The sequence below is a fragment of the Sapajus apella genome, unplaced genomic scaffold, assembly GCF_009761245.1.
Source record: "Sapajus apella isolate SASKATOON/1434 unplaced genomic scaffold, GSC_monkey_1.0 scaffold59, whole genome shotgun sequence".
NCBI lineage: Eukaryota > Metazoa > Chordata > Mammalia > Primates > Cebidae > Sapajus > Sapajus apella.
In genome coordinates this window covers 12,522,333-12,542,446 of record NW_022436999.1, presented here as the reverse complement: position 1 = coordinate 12,542,446, position 20,114 = coordinate 12,522,333, and the positions used below count along the sequence as shown (strand labels likewise).

At 34.3% G+C, this 20,114-nt stretch overlaps 1 protein-coding gene across 1 annotated transcript in view; it reads right to left on the bottom strand.

The window, feature by feature from the left end:
• CUNH14orf39 (chromosome unknown C14orf39 homolog) overlaps positions 1-19,900 on the bottom strand; it is a 60,027-nt gene extending 40,127 nt beyond the window's left edge. Inside the window, exons 1-7 of the mRNA XM_032246046.1 lie at positions 19,852-19,900; positions 18,517-18,643; positions 13,147-13,236; positions 3,266-3,453; positions 3,124-3,166; positions 1,232-1,352; positions 476-567 (exon numbers count right to left, since the gene is read on the bottom strand). Coding sequence (XP_032101937.1) covers positions 476-567; positions 1,232-1,352; positions 3,124-3,166; positions 3,266-3,453; positions 13,147-13,236; positions 18,517-18,643; positions 19,852-19,900 — 710 coding nt within the window. The remainder of the gene's footprint in view (positions 1-475; positions 568-1,231; positions 1,353-3,123; positions 3,167-3,265; positions 3,454-13,146; positions 13,237-18,516; positions 18,644-19,851) is intronic.
• Between the last annotated feature and the right edge of the window lie 214 nt (positions 19,901-20,114).

The window sequence follows — 20,114 nt, the reverse complement described above, 5'->3', positions numbered from 1 at the left end:
ACCATTAGAACAAAAGACAAGGAAAGGAAATATACCACACATTTAGAAGCATGCTTTGACTCATCTTCACTCTATAGAAAGAGACGAACTGGTCAAAGTGGGCAGGGTGATAAAAAAAAATTAAATACCTTGCCGTTCCTACCATTGTTTCTGTTTTAGTCCTATTGCTGACCCATCATGGAAAACACAGGATGAATTATACAACTGACAGGTTGCAGAACAGCAGATGTGCTGCTGCTACTCTATTTATCTTTACATACTATCCTCAGCCTTACCAAACAAAAAGCAGATTTTAGTATTAGTTTATAATATTTAAGTTAATAAATTTTTCATAAGAAATTAATAGAAAATAGCCTGCACAACAAAATTTATAGATACTGTGTAAATATTAGTGGTTTGGGATGGGATATAGAATTAAACTTCTAGATGCAGAATATCTGTTCACTTACAATCTAGTTTTAAAGTTTACCTATACTTTTCTTTCAGCTCTTTTCTGTTTTCTGTATTTTTGTTCTTTTCTTCCAGGGTTTCTGAAAGAGCCTTAGTTTCATAACACCTTTCAGTCTGCTATAAAGACAAATGGGAAAGCAAATCAAAATAATTGCTTGCAAAGTAGTAAAAAATATATGCTTTATTTTCTGATTTTTTATATAATCATAAGATTTATATTTTTGGCAGTATTTACTATCTTCTATTTATAGTTATTAAAATGAAAACAAAATTAATAATAAATCACATCCCTTTAAATTATCCTTACAACTCCATTGACAAATGTAGATTTTAACTATCTCTCATATTTTTAAAAACAGATGGTCATAAGCAAAGTAGATATTGATTCCTTACATAGGGACATAGTTACCATATAGTTTAAAGGAAATAGCATCTACTTTTTTCTGTTTACTAAAATGATATTACTGTTATTTTGTACCTCATACTTAATGAATGGTAAGTATATAACATTTAACAGAATTTTCAAAAATTTAGAATATCAGGCATTACATTCAAATTTTTCTCAAATTTGAATATATATCTATTCCCCAAACCCAGAGTTTAATATATTCAATACCTAAAATACCTTTTGACTCCAAAGGTAACCTGAGGCAAATAAATTATCTTAAACCTTTCTCCATATTAGGCTGTCTTAAAAATAGCTCTTCTAAAACTGTCAACTAACATATCATTATACATGTACATTAATACACATATTAGAAATATATAACAAAATATATACCTGGTTTAAATAATTAATTTCTATTTCCATTTCATCTACTTCTTTCTTCAATTCAGATGAACTTCTGGCAAAATTGCTGGCATGTTTAAGAATATCGTGTGTTTTACCTCTCAGATTAACACTTTTTATGTTAAGGAATTATGTCATACAAGTAAATTTTACATTTATAATATATGCACTATATCAGAAATGATTAATATTATGTGACATCATTTATATGTATGTTCCATATATGCCAGTAAGCAATGTTAAAAACAGTATCTGAAAACAGGATAATACAAACATTTGGCAAATTAACAAAGACGTTTATTATCTATATTATATATTAAACTTAAAAATAACATTTCATCCAAAATATTTGTTAGGATTCTTTCAGTTAAGTATTTTCACAGGGTAGTTTTTTTGTTGTTGTTTTTTAAATCAAAGTTCATTGTGTCACTTGGAATAACTAATAAAACATAATTCAGGCCCAAATTTAACTTATACGCTTCCATTATTTATTTGTTCAAAGCCAATATTAAAAATCTACCCATTTCAAGCCAGAAACAGTATGCTAGAGAAAAACAAAATCCACCAAATTTCCCTTTTCTTGCTCTGTAAGGCTCATCAGTGTACCCTGCAGAACTCAAAAAAGAGAGGTAGATCTTCCATTTGGACTTTCTGATTGAACTGGATTTATGTCCAATTTCAAGTAAAAAATCCTCAGCTAATAATAGATATTTACACGGTTATTAGCTAATACAATGTCCTAAATTACACTCCATTTAGGAGAATTTGAAAATGATAGAATAGTGACAGTGAACAAGAATTCCAGAGAAAATTAATCAGGTCTTTCCTATTCTGCCTTAAAATATGTATGTTTATATGCTAGACCATAAAATTGCATGTGAATTATAATTTATAAGTCTTTTGTTACCAAGTTTTCATTATAATGTTAGCTACGGATAATTAAATCCTAATCTTCAAATCTTCCTACCTCCATTTACCTCTTCCTGTTTGTCATGCAACCTTATATTTCATTGAATTCCATATCCAGCTCCCTAAACCTTTGCTATACCTTCAGCATCTATGAACTTTTGCCCTTTCCCATTGAGAAGTTAAATTGCGAACGGGCAGCAAATGAACAACTAAAAACAGAGAGACTAAAACCAAAATGCAAAGAAAGCAAGCAGCAGAAGAGTTAAAAGGATGGTTTAGAATGAAGCAGACAGGAAGCAAGGTAGAATGCTGGGATAAAGAAGACTTAGTACAAACAGTGGAGTTATAATCTGATAGGAAGGCATATGAAGGATTGTGGAGGTTGAAAGAGGATTAAAGTTTCAAGTTCATCATCGGGGAAGATCTCTCTGACAAACAGGTGAGACTTAGACCAATTAAGAATGACTTAGGCATCTATTACAGTGGTAGTGTATTAGAATTATTTGTTTACATGTCTGTCTTCCCTACTAAACTCTGAGCTCCTTGCAAGAGAGCACTGTATTATCTTCATTACTGCCTAGCACAAGGTAGGTTCCCAATGAATTTTGATAGATGAATGAATAAATGTAACTCACCTTCTTTCCACCTACTATTCTAACAAGTAATAATTAAGCAATTTTAACTGGAACTTTCTTTTCTATGACATTTTCATTGGTTTGGTTTGGTTTGGTTCCTAAGATATGTCACTTAAAGCCAAATACATATGCCATTTTATTCTCACCAAAGTTGCTTGCTTCTGACCACATAGATATACATGAAAACGAATCCAAGATGACCTTTAAAATAATTTCTAAAATCTTTTAATTAAATACAAAACAAATCCATGTGATTCTCACAGGAAACACAATAACAATTAAAATATAAAATAATACTTATCTCATAAAAATTATAAGTAGAAATACTAGTGTGGATACATGTTTAACGTCCATTTAAGAAGTGATGGAAAGGGAGCAGGCACTAAAAAACAAAGTCATAGCATAAGCTGATTTATTATATTCTTTTCATTACAAAGATACAGATACCATAATTAAAACAATATAACAAAAATATTAATACCTAGAAATTTCATAAAAATTGTTTCATTCATATGTAATTGTTCAGTACATTCCAATACTCTGCTTTGAATTTCTTCATGTTCTCTTTTCTTTTCATAATATTCATGTGAAAAGGGTGTTTCCAAGTATTTTAGTTGGTACTGCTTCAAAACTTCTTTATACTGACATATATAATCATGATACATTTCTCTGTTAAAATTAAAAGAAATGTCTATATAACAAGAATAGATCTAAAAAGTGTAAATATCATTTGTTAAAATCTACTAAATTAAGCATAAAAGGCAAACCAAATGTTTTCTTATTGTTGCTTCCCTCAATATTGTCTGCCCTTCAGACTTTCCTTAACTCTATCACACTTCTCAATTTTACTCTTTTTCTTCATTACCTGAGTTATTCACTTCTTAATTCTATTCCATTTAACTCCTACTCCCACCATATTAACGACACTATTCTTTCCAAGGTCACCAATGATCAAATTTTTCCAGCTAAATGATCTTTTTTTTAGTACTCATCCTAATTGACATTGCAGGACCCGGTTCTTCTCATCACTTACTCCTTGTTGAACCTCTATCCTCCCTGGCTTCTAAGTCTCTACTCTCCCCACATCAGCTACTTTTAAAACCATATCTTTTTAATATTCAATTTTTATTAGCTAAAATTATCACATGAAGACACGCTCTATGTGTTAGAACTCTGTGTTCACAATCATGTATACCCCACAGAATTTTATGAAGAAAATTTTATGACAGTTTAGAGGAACTTCTCTAGTCCAGCTCCAGTAGTAGTGGGTGGTCATCTATTTAGGCACAAATCTTGAGTGAAACAGTTAATTCTTGCAAAAAGACATTAACCTTTTTATCTTATTTGACCTGTGCTTGATTCTAAAATAATCAAAATTACTATGGCCTATGGGGCAAATCTAATCTGCCACCTATTTTTGTACAGCCCATGAAATAATAATGATTTCCATGACACATTAAAATTATTGAAATTTAAACTTCAATATCCATAAAGTTTTATTAGATCATAGCTCATTTATTTACATGTGATCTGAAATTCTCTTGTGCCATAAGAGCAGAGTTGAGTAGTCATGACAGATTGTATGTTCCACAAAGGTTAAAATATTAATACTTCCTATCTGGTTCTTTAACAGAAAAGTTTGCCAACTCTAATCGACAACATTGAAAATGTTCTTTATAGAAAATATATTCTTAAATCTTTTTGCCCAATTCTTATACTTAGTTTCAAAAAATTCATAGATTTTTTTTTAATATATGGTCTTTACATTCCTCAAGATGTTTTCATTTCTTGGATCAAGGTATAATCTATAGGGGAGTTTCTTAAAAGATACTGCGATGATTATCTCAGTAGACTAGGAAAGAACAAGCCTTCAAAAACTTCACATATGAGAAGAAAAGTAAGGATAACAGCCCTGTGCTGGTCAGTGGATCTGAATCTCAAGAAAAGTTTTAATTTCTTAATATTACTAAACTGTCCCCTTTAGCAAGCTCCTATTCCTCTAAATGTATATTTGCTAACAAAGACCCATTTACTATTTTTAATAGCTTGAGAAAACAATCCAGGGAGGAAATATCTATAAGAAAATTAAGACTGGATCACCAGTTCCAGGTGAGATGAACATACTATATTCACCCCATTCATGCTGTACATTGATGCTCACTCTTCTAATACATACCATATAGAAACTGTGGCAGAGCCTAGCATATATTATTATCTCATCTGTGCCAGCAATACTGTTCTTCATGAATGACTAGAACAGTGGGGGAAATTAGGAGAAACAAGCAACTGCTGCCCTACTTCCGCCATTATCCACAAAGCCAGCAAATGAGTTACTTTCTATTTATAAATGTCTGGTATTGAATCAATAATTCAATTAAGCTATGCGGATGGTTTAAGAAAGAAACATAACAGTTTTCACTTGAATACCTTCAGTTAGCTCACAGAAGTCCTCTATAATAAACATTATCACAGAAGTACATATTTGAACTGGTTTGCTTTAGTGTCTCACAGAATCATTAAGAATTAATGTTTTATACTCATGACTTACATTAATAGATGTTATAAGAAGCAGTTCTATATATTGTGTTTGGGGCTGGGAGAGGTCACTGAAGATACTACCACATTGTACAATTTCCCCTTTGTAGGACTCAGGGGAGAAATTTCAAGCCTCAGAAAAAGTCCCTACTTATCCTAAGCAATTGACCTGGTTTTTTTTAATGAATATTATGAATCTCAAACTGACTACATTTCCACAATGCCTTGACTACTAGAAATTTGAAAGCTTCATTTGTGTCTATATCTAACAAATGTGCAGGACACATAGTATGAATTTCTAACTTCATCAAAGGATTCAACTTCCTATATTATCCTTACTTCCCTGTAGACTTGATTTTTTTAAAAAAATATATATATATATATTTTTTAATTGCACTTTAGGTTCTGGGGTACATGTGCAGAACATGCAGGATTATTGCATAGGTACAAACATGGCAATATGGTTTGCTTCCTCCATCCCCCCAACACCTATATCTGGCATTTCTCCCCATGTTATCCCTCCCCAACCTCCCTACCATGGACTGTCCCTCCCCTATTCCCCCCCAACAGACCCCAGTGTGTGATGCTCCCCTCCTTCTGTCCATGTGTTCTCATTGTTCAATAACCACCTATGAGTGAGAGCATGCGGTGTTTGATTTTCTGCTCTTGTGTCAGTTTGCTGAGAATGATGGTTTCCAGATTCATCAATGTCCCTACAAAGGATACAAACTCATTGTTTTTTGTGACTGTATAGTATTTCGTAGTGTATATGTGCCACATTTTCCTTGTCCAGTCTATCATTGATGGGCATTTGGGTTGGTTCCAGGTCTATGCTATTGTAAACGGTGCTGCAATGAACATACCTGTGCATGTGTCTTTATAATAGAACGGTTTATAATCCTTTCGATATATACCCAGTAATGGGATTGCTGGGTCAAATGGAATTTCTATTTTTAGGTCCTTGAGGAATCGCCACACTGTCTTCCACAATGGTTGAACTAATTTACACTCCCACCAACAGTGTAAAAGTGTTCCTATTTCTCCACATTCTCTCCAGCATCTGTTATCTCCAGCTTTTTTAATGATCGCCATTCTAACTGGCATGAGATGGTATCTCAATGTGGTTTTGATTTGCATTTCTCTAATGACCAGTGATGATGAACATTTTTTCATATGTTTCTTGTCCTCATATATGTCTTCTTTTGAAAAGTCTCTGTTCATATCCTTTGCCCACTTTTGAATGGGTTTCTTTTTTTCTTGTAAATCTGTTTTAGTTCTTTTTAGATTCTGGATATTAGCCCTTTGTCAGATGGGTAGATTGCAAAAATTGTTTCCCATTCTGTTGGTTGCTGGTTCACTCTAATGATTGTTTCTTTTGCTGTACAGAAGCTCTGAAGTTTAATAAGATCTCATTTGTCTGTTTTGGCTTTTGTTGCCAATGCTTTTGGTGTTTTAGTCATGAACTCTTTGCCTATGCCTATGTCCTGAATGGGGGTTTTGCCTAGGTTTTCTTCTAGAATTTTTATGGTCTTAGGTTTTATGTTTAAGTCTTTAATCCATCTGGAGTTAATTTTAGTGTAAGGTGTCAGGAAAGGGTCCAGTTTCTGCTTTCTGCACACTGCTAGCCAGATTTCCGAACACCATTTATTAAACAGGGAATCTTTTCCCCATTGCTTGTTTTTCACAGGTTTGTCAAAGATCAGATTATTGTAGATGTGTGGTGTTGCCTCCGAGGCCTCTGTTCTCTTCCATTGCTCTATAGCTCTGTTTTGGTAACCAGTACAATGCTGTTTTGATTACTGTAGCCTTCTGGTATAGTTTGAAGTCAGGTAGCATGATGCCTCCAGCTTTGTTCTTTTTGCTTGGGATTGTTTTGGTTATGTGGGCTCTATTTGGTTCCATATGAAGTTTAAGGTGTTTTATTCCAGTTCTGTGAAGAGTTCATAGGTAGCTTGATGGGGATAGCATTGAATCTATAAATTACTTTGGGCAGTCTAGCCATTTTCATGATATTGATTCTTCCTAACCATGAGCATGGAAAGTTTCTCCATCTGTTTATGTCCTCTCTTATTTCCTTGAGCAGTGGTTTGTAGTTTTTCTTGAAGAGGTGCTTTACATCCTGTGTTAGTTGTATTCCTAGGTATTTTATTCTCTTTGTAGCAATTGTGAACAGGAGTTTGCTCATGATTTGGCTCTCTGTTAGTCTATTATTGGTGTACAGGAATGTTTGTGATTTCTGCACGTTGATTTTGTATCCTGAGACTTTGCTGAAGTTGCTTATCAGTTTCAGGAGATTTTGAGACAATGGGCTCTTCTAAATATACAGTCATGTCATCTGCAAATAGAGATAATTTGACTTCCTCTTTTCCTCATTGAGTATCCTATTTTTCTTTTTCTTGCCTGATTGTTCTCGCTAGAACTTCCAATACTATATTGAATAGCAGTGGTAAGAGAGGGCATCCTTGTCTAGTGCCAGATTTCAGAGGGAATGCTTCCAGTTTTTGCCCATTCAGTATGATTGGCTGTGGGTTTGTCGTACATAGCTTAGGGCATCCTTGTCTAGTGCCAGATTTCAGAGGGAATGCTTCCAGTTTTTGCCCATTCAGTATGATTGGCTGTGGGTTTGTCGTACATAGCTTTTATGTTTTGAGATACGTTCTGTCAATACCTAGTTTCTTGAGTGTTTTTACAATAAAGGGCTGTTGAATTTTGTCAAAGATCTTCTCTTCATCTATTGAGGTAATCATGTGGTTTTTGTCTTTGGTTCTCTTATGTGGTGGATTACGTTTATAGACTTGCATATGTTGAACCAGCCTTGTGTCCCCAGGGTTGAAGCCTACTTGATCATGATGGATAAGCTTTTTGATGTGCTGTTGCAATTGGTTTGCCAGTATTTTATTGGAGATTTTTGCAACCATGTTCATCATGGATATTGGCCTGAAGTTTTCCCTTTTTTTGAGTCTCTGTCGAGTTTTGGAATCAGATGATGTTGGTCTCATAACATGATTTGGGAAGGATTCCCTCTTTTTGGATTGTTTGGAATAGTTTCAGAAGGAGTAGTACCAGCTCCTCTTTTTACATCTGGTAGAATTCAGCTGTGAACCCATCTGGACCTGGGCTTTTTTTGGTTGGTAGGGTATTGCTGCCTCAACTTCAACCCTTGCTATTGGTCAATTCAGGTTTTCAACTTCTTCCTGATTTAGGCTTGTGAGGGTGCAAGTGTCCAGGAATTTATCCATTTCTTACAGGTTTGCTGGTTTATGTGCATATAGTTGTTTGTAGTAATCTCTGATGCTAGTTTGTATTTCTGTGGAATCAGTGGTGATATCCCCTTTATTGTTTTTTATTGCATCTATTTGATTCTTCTCTCTTTTCTTTTTTATTAATCTGGCTAGCATTCTGTGTATTTTGTTGATCTTTTCAAAAAACCAGCTTCTGGATTTATTGATTTTTTGAAGGTTTTTTTGTGTCCCTATTTCCTTCAGTTCTGCTCTGATCTTAGTTATTTCTTGTCTTCTGCTAGCTTTTGAGTTTTTTTGATCTTGCTCCTCTAGCTCTTTCAATTTTGATGATAGTGTGTCAATTTTAGATCTTTCCTTGCTTCTCATGTGGGCATTTATTGCTGTAAATTTTCCTCTAGACACTGCTTTAAATGTGTCCCAGAGATTCTGGTACATTGTGTCTTCATTCTCGTTGGTTTCAAAGAACATTTTTATTTCTGCCTTCATTTCATTGTTTATCCAGTCAACATTCAAGAGCCAGTTGTTCAGTTTCCATGAAGTTGTGCAGTTCTGAGTTAGTTTCTTAATCCTGAATTCTAATTTGATTGCACTGTGATCTGAGAGACTGTTTGTTATGATTTCCGTTCTTTTGCATTGGCTGAGGAGTGATTTACTTCCAAGTATGTGGTCAATTTTAGAGCAGGTGGGATGTGGTGCTGAGAAGAATGTATATTCTGTGGATTTGGGGTGGAGAGTTCTGTATATGTCTATTAGGTTTGCTTGGTCCAGATCTGAGTTCACGTCCTGGATATGCTTGTTAATTTTCTGTCTCTGTGATCTGTCTAATATTGACAGTGGAGTGTTAAAGTCTCCCACTATTATTGTCCGGGAGTCTAAGTCCCTTTGTAGGTCATTAAGAACTTGCTTTATGTATCTGGGTGCTCCTGTATTGGTACATATCTATTTAGGTTCATTAGCTCTTCTTGTTGCATTGATCCTTTTACCATTATGTAATGCCTTTCTTTGTCTCTTTTGATCTTTGTTGGTTTAAAGTCTATTTTATCAGAGACTAGGATTGCAATTCCTGCTTTTTTGTGCTCTCCATTTGGTTGATAAATCTTCCTCCATCCCTTTATTTTGAGCCTATGTGTGTCTTTGCATGTGAGATGGGTTTCCTGGATACAGCACACCAATGGGTTTTGACTTTTTATCCAATTTGTCAGTTTGTGTCTTTTGATTGGGGCATTTGGCCCATTTACTTTTAAGGTTAATATTGTTATGTGTGAATTTGATGCTGCCATTTTGATGCTAGCTGGTTGTTTTGCCCATGAGTTGATGCCATTTATTCATTGTGTTGATGGTCTTTACCATTTGGTCTGTTTTTGGAGTGGCTGGTACTGGTTGTTCCTTTCTGTGTTTAGTGCTTGTTTCAGGAGCTCTTGTAAGGCAGGCCTGGTGGTGACAAAATCTCTCAGCAATTGCTTGTCTATAAAGGATTTTATTTCTCCTTCATTTATGAAGCTTAGTTTGGCTGGACATGAAATTCTAGGTTGAAAGTTCTTTTCTTTAAGGATGTTGAATATTGGCCCCCACTCTCTTCTGGCTTGTAGGGTTTCTGCAGAGAGACCAGCTGGGAGTCTGATGGGCTTCCCTTTGTGGGTAACCTGACCTTTCTCTCTGGTTGCCCTTAGCATTTTTTCCTTCATTTCTATCCTGGTGAATCTGATGATTATGTGCCTTGGGGTTGCTCTTCTTGAGGAATATCTTTGTGGTGTTCTCTGTATTCCCTGGACTTGAATGGTGGCCTGGCTTGCTAGGTTGGAGAAGTTCTCCTGGATAACATCCTGAAGAGTGTTTTCCAGCTTGGATTCACTCTCTCCATCACATTCAGGTACACCTATCAAATGTAGTTTAGGTCTTTTCACATAATCCCATATTTCTTGGAGGTTTTGTTCATTTCTTTTCACTTTTTTTCCTCTAATATTGCCTTCTCATTTTATTTCATTGAGTTGATCTTCAACCTCTGATATCCTTTCTTCTGCTTGGTCGATTCAGCTATCGAAATTTGCATATGCTTTACAAAGTTCTCGTGTTGTGTTTTTTGGCTCCATCAAGTCATTTATATTCTTCTCTAAGCTGTTTAGTCTCATTAGCATTTCGTCAAACCTTTTTTCAAGGTTGTTGGTTTCTTTGCATTGGGTTAGAACGTGTTCTTTTAGCTCAGAGAAGTTTGTTATTCCCCACCTTCTGAAGCCTGTTTCTGTCAATTCATCAGACTTATTCTCCATCCAGCTTTGTCCCCTTGCTGGTGAGGAGTTGTGATTCCTTGGAGGAAGAGAGGCATTCTGATTTTGGGTGTTTTCATCCTTTTTGTGCTGGTTTCTTCCCATCTTTGTGGATTTATCTACCTGTGGTATTTGCAGTTGGTGACTTTCAGACGGGGTCTCTGAGTGGACATCCGTTTTATTGATGTTGAAGTTATTTCTGTTTTTCAGTTTTCCTTTTAATAGTCAAGCCCTTCTGCTGTGGGACTGCTGCAGGTCTGCTCCAGACCCTGCTTACCTGGGGATCACCTGTGGCAGCTGCAGAACAGTAAGGGTTGCTGCCAGTTTCTGCTTCTGTTATCTTCATCCCAGGAGGATACCTGCCAGATGTCAGGCTGAGCTCTCCTTTATGAGGTATCTCTTTGGATATACAGGTGTTGGGGAGCTGCTTAAGGAGACAATCTGTCCCTTATAGGAGCTCAAGTGCTGAGCTGTAAGCTCTGTTCTTCCTTTCAGAACTGCTGGGCAGGTACATTTAAGTCTGTTGCAGTGGAACTCATAACCATCTTTTATCCCAGGTGCTCTGTCCTAGGAAGGTGGGGCTATATTTATAAGTTCCGACATGCTGCTGCCTTTTTTCAGAGCTACCCTGCCCAGCAAGGAGGTAGCCTAGTCACAGTTTGCCAGCAGAGACATTGCTGAGCTGCCATGTGCTCTGCCCAGCTGCTCTGTGAACTTCCTTGCGGTTTTATTTACAGAGGTATAGTTAAAACTGCCTCAGTAATGGCAGTCTGCCTCAGTAATGGCGGACTGCCTTAGTAATGGTGGACTGCCTCAGTAATGGCAGATGCCCTTTCCCCCACAGAGGTGGACCATCCCGAGTCCAGTTGTGGTTGTTGTGAAACTCTCAGTCCAGAGTGTTTCAGATTGCTGGTCTTTGTGAGGGTGGGACCCACCAAGCCAGATCACCTGGCTCCCTATTTTAGCCCCCTTTTTTTCAGTTGAATGGGTGGCTCTGTCTCCCAGGCATTCCAGGCACCAGTTGAAATGGCCACCCAGATTTGTGTGAGTTTTTATGCAGAGACCGGCAGGGCTGGATGAAACAGCTGTGCTGGACACTTGTTGTGATTTTCAGCCTGGGAATTTCCTGGTCTGTGGGCTGCAATAACTCATTTGGAAATGCAGTGATCACTCACCCTCTGTGTTGTTCTCGCTGGGAACTGCACTCCAGAGATGTTCCTATTCGGCCATCTTCAGCCTTGATTTTTAATCTAGTTTCTTTAAACACTAATCTTTCAAGATGATTATTTAGTCAAATCATCTAAAATCCTTTTTATTTTTTAAGAGAAATTGGGTTTCTCCATGTTGATCAGGCTGGTCTCGAATTCCTGACCTCAGGTGATCTGCCCACCTCAGCCTCCCAAAGTGCTGGGATTACAGGTGTGAGCCACCATGCCTGGCCATCTAAAATCCTTTTTTAAATGATGCAGGATGTATAAATGACAACACAAGTCTCCTTCACTGATCCCACCCTCTGCCTAACCTCTGGATGATGGTGTACTCTAGCTTTCTCCTCTTTTTGCTCCATACATTTCCATGAGCAATTTCATGTATTTCCATGATTTCAAAATTCATATCTATAACTTTAGTCCCTACCTTTTCTTAAGATTTGTCCTTGAACATACAGGGTATTACACTCTAGTTTTTGCACTTACATTTTTAGTTACAATATAAAAATAGATACTGCTCTCATGCAATAATATTTAAAAGCATTTCAATGTTTTATATTAGGTGAAATTTTAATGCTATATAATGTGTTCAAAGTCTCTTGCCTTGTTTCATTACATTCACTAATTATATTTAATCCCCAAGACAATATGATTATACATATAATAAAATAAATTCATGCAATTATTAGTGTTTATTAGAATATAGCCACTCCATTAAATCAGCAGTCTAAGAAACAGAAGTTTGATATAAAATACCCTTCAAAAATCAATATCCCAAATTTATTACAAGCTAATTCTATAGGTAACTATCCCCTGGATATTTGCCTATACAGTCCATTCATAAAGACCATTAATTGAAGGACTCTGCTATAATAATTGCTACTGAGAAACAGTTTATATCAAAGGCCATATCTAAATATATCTAGGGTTAGAGAGAGCTTTACAACAACCAGGTAAACCTTCCACTGCACCAAAGGAGTCCAAAATACATTTACTTAAAAACAAAACTCTGTCAGAGTAAAAAATGTCTACATTTTTCAATTAACATTCTTACAAACCATGTCCTAGTAATACAAATTTATAGAATTGATAAACTAAATATATATACTATACTTGTCTTTTTCAATATTTTCTTGATAAACTGTTAATTGGTCCTGCATATAATCTTCATGTTTATGAAAAACATCACACGTTGGCTTCCAGCTATAGAAAAAAAAATATATTAGTAATTAGCACCTCAGAATGATAGACAAATTGACGGAGATAATAAAAAATTAACATAATCATTTAAAGAGAATTAAATCTTTCTCTTCCTGGAGAAAACACGCTTACATCAAGAAAAGTATTTCCATCTCACATCACTGCCACTACCTCCTTTCATGGACTCTTATACTCAAATATCAATATTCATTAATTTTTATATCAAACTTGTTTTTGAACCATTACTAGGGAAAAAGCAAATGTGACATTGCTGGATTGTGTATTGCTATTGCATTTCTTTTACACACTTTGCAACACTCCAACATCAGCCTTTCCTTCTCATCACATTTCTAAGATCTTGGCCAAAAAAATCATTTTGGAGTAAGCATTCAAAGAACTAGAATAAGGGCTAAAGAGAGGTATTTTTCTTCCTTGACATTGAGAAAACAGATGTTACATCATCCTGAGTTACAAAAAAAAAAAAAAAAAAGAAACCAGAGCAAATGAATTACAAAATCAGACAATACAAATATAACAAATATTTATCTTATACATGTTATTATGTAACTTGAAAGAATATTACCAATACAAAAAATCTAAAATGAATATATACCATAATAGTTTCCAGTCTAAGTATTGTTCAAATATTTCCCTTTTTTTCTAACATTTTTTTCAGATTCAAAAAGTATACATGCCCAATTTGGAAGCTCAAAAAAGTATATGTCAGAAAATATCATTAACTATTCTCTTGATATTGAAAGATAACTAATATTATTGTTTTAATAAATTGTTTCCAGATGTTACTATAATTACACATTTTAATATCATTGAGATCTTATCCTCATATAACAATGTATCCTCCTTTATCTCTTGGTAACAGAACCTGTACTTAAGTATTTGTCTGAATTTCTAATTGTTTCCTTAGAAAATATTCTCCAAAGTGAAATTAAAAGATCCAAAATTATACATACATATATTCTCAATATTTTTAAATGTTATAAATCTCATGGTCATAAAGATAGCAATGGTAGATACTGGAAACTAGTAGAGAGGGGAGAGTTTAAAAACTGTTGAGTACTATGCTCCCTGCCTGGGTGATGGGATCAGTTGTACTCCAAACCTCAGCATCACACAATATACCTATCTCATAAACTTGCACATGTGCCCCCGAATCTAAAATAAAAACTGGAATTATTTTAAATTTCCATAAAATATATATGTTCATTGAGAAGATATTCACTATAAGCCTTTTGATTTACATCCTTCTAGACTTTTTCTAATTATTTATAAATATACATTTACTAAATTGTCTTAACATTATGAATATTGTTTTTTAATCTGCTTTGACTAATTTGTAATTTTAAAAAGGAGGTTGCAGATCTTGCTTTTAAAAAAACCTTCTTTACTGTTAACATTTTTCCATATCAATAAATATACACCTATTTCACAATTTTATTGGCTGCCTAGTGTTCATTCATATGAATATACCAAAACTCATTTAACCAGTTCCCTAATGTTGAAAATTAGAGTTGCTCCCAATATGTTCCTATTATTAAAAAAAACAAAAACAAAAACAAACAAACAAAAAAAAACAACAGGCTGAAATAGAACTCAATAAGAAAAAAAATAAATAAATAACCTGATTTTTTTTCAATGGTCAAAGGATCTGAAAAGACATTTCTCAAAGAAGAGATACAAATGGCCAACAGATATATGAAAAAGGGCTCAATATTTCTAATCATCAGGGGAATTCAAATTAAAACCAAAATAAGATACTACCCCACACCTGTTAAAATGGCTATTATCAAAAAAAAGAATAAAGCTGGGTGTGGTGGTTCACACCTATAATCCCATTCCTTTAGGAGCATGAGACGGGCAGATCACCTGAGGTCAGGAGTTCAAGACCAGCCTACTCAACACGGTGAAACACCATATCTACTAAAAATACCAAAATTAGCTGGGCATGGTTGTGCATGCCTATAATCCCAGCTATTCAGGAGGCTATGGTAGGTGAATCGCTTGAACTCTGGAGTTGGAGGGTGGAGGTTGCAATGATCCGAGATTGCGCCATTGCATGCCAGCCTGGGCAACAAGAGTAAAACTCCATCTCAAAAAAAAAAGGGGGGGTGGTGGTGAATAATAACAAGTTTTGATGAGGATATGGAGAAAAGGGGACCCTCAGACACAGTTGGTGGAAGAGTAAATTAATACAACTACTTCAAAAAACAGGCCCTCAAAAAACTAAAAATAGAATTACCATATAATCCAGCCATCTCACTTCAGAGTATTTGTCCAAAGGAAATGAAATCAGTACATTGAAGAGATAATTGCCCTCCCATGTTCATTTTAGCATTATTCACAATATCAAGATATGGAAACAACCTAAGTGTCCCTCATGAGATGATGGATAATGAAAGTGTAGCATAGATGCACAATAAAATACTATACAGCCTGAAAAAAATTGGAAATTCTGCCATTCAAGACAATATGAAGGGGACTAAAGGACGTTAACACTAAGTGAAACAAGCTAGGCAGGTAACGGCAAGTATTGTATCATCTCACTTATATGTAGAATCTAAGAGTCAATCTCATATAAACAGAGTAGAAAGGTGGTTACCAGCGGTGGGATTGAAGTGGAGAAGGAATGGGAAAAGGGAAGATGTTGATCAAAGAACACAAGTTTAAGTTGGAGTGGAGGAATAAATTTTGGTGATCTACTGCACTGTATGGTGACTACAGTTAAATAATATATATTCCAAAAGTGCTAGAAAAAAATAGTTTTTTATGTTCTCATCACAAAAAATAAGTTTGTAAGGTGATGTGTATCTTAATTAGCTTGAGTCTTTCTACAATGTATACATAGATCAAAACCTCAGATTATTGTACATTATCCTGGTTGTACATTACATCTTTGAAAGAATCTCTATTTCCTTGTGAAAAATTCTCAGAAATGGAATCACTTAATCAAAAATTATGCTTGGGTCAGCATGGTGGCTCACATGTATAATCTCAGCACTTTGGGAAGCCAAAGTGGGAGGATCACTTGAATCCAAGGGCTCATGACCAGCATGGGCAACACAGTGAGACCCCATTTCTATTTTTTAAAATCATGCTTATTTTTAAAGCTTTTAAAAATATGTACTGGCATGTCATCTAAAAGATTTATACTACCGTACACTCCTACAGTGTATAAGAGTTGCTATTCTTATTTCTTGCCAGTGCTGGGTGTTAATTTTGTTTTTTTTAATCTCAGCAAAACTCAAAGGCAAAAGTAGTAGCATTTAATTATCTCTTTAATTTAGCTATTTCTATTAGTAAGATTGATCATTTCTGCACATGTATTAGACTTATGTATGGTTTTCATTTCGGTATTTTCTTGTTTACCTTCTTTGCTCATTTTTCTAATAGGACTTTTGCTTTTTATTATTAATTTCTATAAGCACTTTATATTTTTAAACAATCCTAATCTGACACTTTTCCTAGCTTATCCTTTTGTCTTTTACATCATTATAGGGTATTTTTCTTTTTAATTTGTGTGTAGTCATATTTATCCATCATTTCCTATGTGGTTTCTGATTTTGGTGACATATTTAGTAAGACCTTCCTCTCTCAGAGGTTACATAGTCACTTATATTTTTCTAGTACTTTCATAGATTCATAGTTCACATTTAAATCTCATAACCAGTATGCTGAAATCATGAACTAGAGCTATTCATGAATTTAAGCATATTAAAATCAACAGATCCTAATGACTCTCCTCAGACACCAGCAGAAATTAAGCTTTTACAAAGTACAGTGTATCTAGGACATGGTAAGTTCTAAGGGGAAACTATTAGTACTTTCCACAACCCAATGCAGCTAATTGAGGAGACCACAGGTAAAACCTATTACAATAAAACCCAAATCAAAATAAAAGAAAATGGTCAACAACATGTAAGTTTTGGCTGATCAGATTACCAAAATATTTAAACACTGATCATTTCAGTGTTGGCAAGAGTATGAGGAAATAGAAACTCTTCTACATTGTTTTTTAATAATTCATTTTTCTATTTATAAAAGTAACATTCATAATAAGTCAATCAATGTGTCACTGTACAAAATATTGTTCTCATACATTGTTGGTAGGAGAATAAATTGGTATAACCTTTTTGGAGAGCAGTTTGGTATTATCCACCCAATGTTTAAATGTGCATACTCTTTAGCAATTTCACTTCTAGGAGTCCATTCTATAGCAATAGATCTCTATATATGGAAGTATATCTGTACATGACTGGAAATAACCTAAATGTCCATTAATAGGGGAATGGCTAAATAATAGGCAACATCAATACCATAAATACCATGGAGCTGTTTAAAAGAATGAAATATATACATAATTACATGCATAGTATAATTCACATTACATATTGTTAAATGTTAAAAAGCAAGCTGCAGAATGAAGTGATTCCATTTTTGTAAAAAGAAAAGATAGCTATATAGACAGGTGTATGTGTGTGGTATGTGTAATAATGATGTTGACTATGTAAGGTCTAAAAGGATGTGAGTGATTACCTATGCAGAGGATGACAGGGTAGGTGATGGGAACTACAGGCAGGGAAAAACTATTTACATCATACATGTGTATATCATTTGAATATTTGTATTAGGTATATGTTACTTTTATGATTTCTTAAAACCAGTGGGAAAAAACTAATGGGGGAAACACCAGAAAGGCTTATTAAAATTTTAAATAACAAAATATTGCGAAAGAAATATGATCCTAAAGTACAGTGCTTATTACAATGTCCACATAAAATTAAGTACAGAAAATTAATTTTTTTATTAAGTCTTTGTTCTTTTCATGTCTTTGTTTCAAAATGTTTGTCTTATGCTAGAGTTAGCAAGTAGAATCCAGAACCTGAAGCCATGCTGAAAGAATTGTTAACACACTAAATATTTTTATTTTGAAAAACTTTAGGCTGTATTCCCTCTCACAAAAATAAGATCTTGAAAATTCAAAGATAGAAATAGTTTCAAATTTATCTAACAGAAATTTCATATGCTGAGCTTATTCAAAAGTTTATAGTTAGATTAACTGGATTTGAATTAGTGAGATCTTATAGCTGTTTAGTTCTAGTTCTCTTTTGATCCTCCTATAATCCCTTTCCATAGTACCATAAGGCAGTTTAAGACTTGATTCATTAGCTAATAAAGAATATTAATTTGAAGCAAGTGTCTTCAACTATTAGCTCAAAAACCCTGAATAAAAGAATGTAATGACAATTGATTCTTTCAAATACTCACTCACTACTGTTGCCTTTGATCTCCTCACCATGTTTATAGTAATAATCAATTTCCTCATCTGTTGTATTTATAGTTTCATGTATTCTAGAAATAGTTGATTTGTTTTCCTTAATATCTTCATAGCATTCTAGAAAGAGGAAATGTTTATTTTCTTAAGGTAGAAATTATAAATTAAAAATAAACAAATACAGTAGGGGAAAAAAAATGGTCATGGCAGTTTACCTAAAAGGAAGAGAGCCAGAGAATGGAATGAAGCTTCAGATGGGTGGGACCCTACACTAAAAGGCAGAGAACCAGGGCCAGGCCTGATCCTAGAGTCAGAAGCTAAAGATTTCAGTTTGGGATTGATGATAAATAAGTGTCCCTTGTACCTCATCTTTAACATAAGAGGGCTAGATTCAGTGGCATCTAAGGTCAATCATATCTTAAGATGCTAGAATTTGTGTAAACATTTACTCATTAATAACACTAACATAAGCCTTCTGTTTTTGACAAATGTGAATGTCTATTCATTAATGCTATGTCAATTAATTATTAAATGCACCTTCAACTCACTTTTTTCTGTTACTAGTGATTAAATACAAGCTAGAATAGACAAAATTTTTTGAAAAGATTAAAATAAATTCTTAATATTTTGTATTCGTTTTTGATTGCAGAAAAGGTAACCAAATTCTACCTTTTCAGAAGGATTAAGAAATTTAGAACTCTATTTTTGCTAGTTGTTTTGTCGGATCTTAAAATACTATACAGTATTTGTGTGATTTGCCTTGCTATTTCACTGAAAGCATTATTTTTTAGAATTATTATTCCTGAAAATGTGCCACCTGTCAATTTTGACACCTGATTTCTGGTGATTTCTATAAAGATAAAAAAATTTCACTCAACTATTTGAAATAACTTGTTATTAGATAAAAATAACACCTTTTCAACTGTACCTAAGGGGTCATTTCTAGGTAAGACAAAATTCTTTACAAAATAATTAAATGCTGAATATAGAAGTTTATTATCAAAAAAACTATAGTTAAATACAACTATTTTGTCTAAGGTAAATAGTTTATTTGTCGCTAGAGAGAATTGACACAAAAGTTATAATGCCAACAATAAGTTGCCCTAAAGAGAGCAATTATATATTATATGCTGTAACAAATTAAAAGACTAAAATATCTTGATCATGCAAAGCTACTTACTATTAATTCTTTGAATCATCTCTTCTTTAGTACTTATGTCTTGCTCATACTGGAAGACTAAAATAAATAATTCTCTTGTGACTTCAATTCATTGTTAAAATGTCAAATGATAGTACAAAAAGTTACCTATTTTTCACTTTATACCTACCAAATTCTAGCAAAAGTCTGTCCAAACTGACAAACAGGCTGTCATTCATCTTGGATACTATGTTAAATGAAAAAATATATATTTATAAGGAAAGATTTTCTGAAGTCATATGCAAAACAGCATGTATTCGGTAACGACCTTTTAAATATAGCATTCTTCACAGGAACATGTGGGCTGAGCCAGAACTGTAAGGAGAGAGGCCCCCTGAGCCCAAGGCGACTTTCCCAGCCCGTTCCTGGGCCAAGGCCAAAGTGCACTTTAGA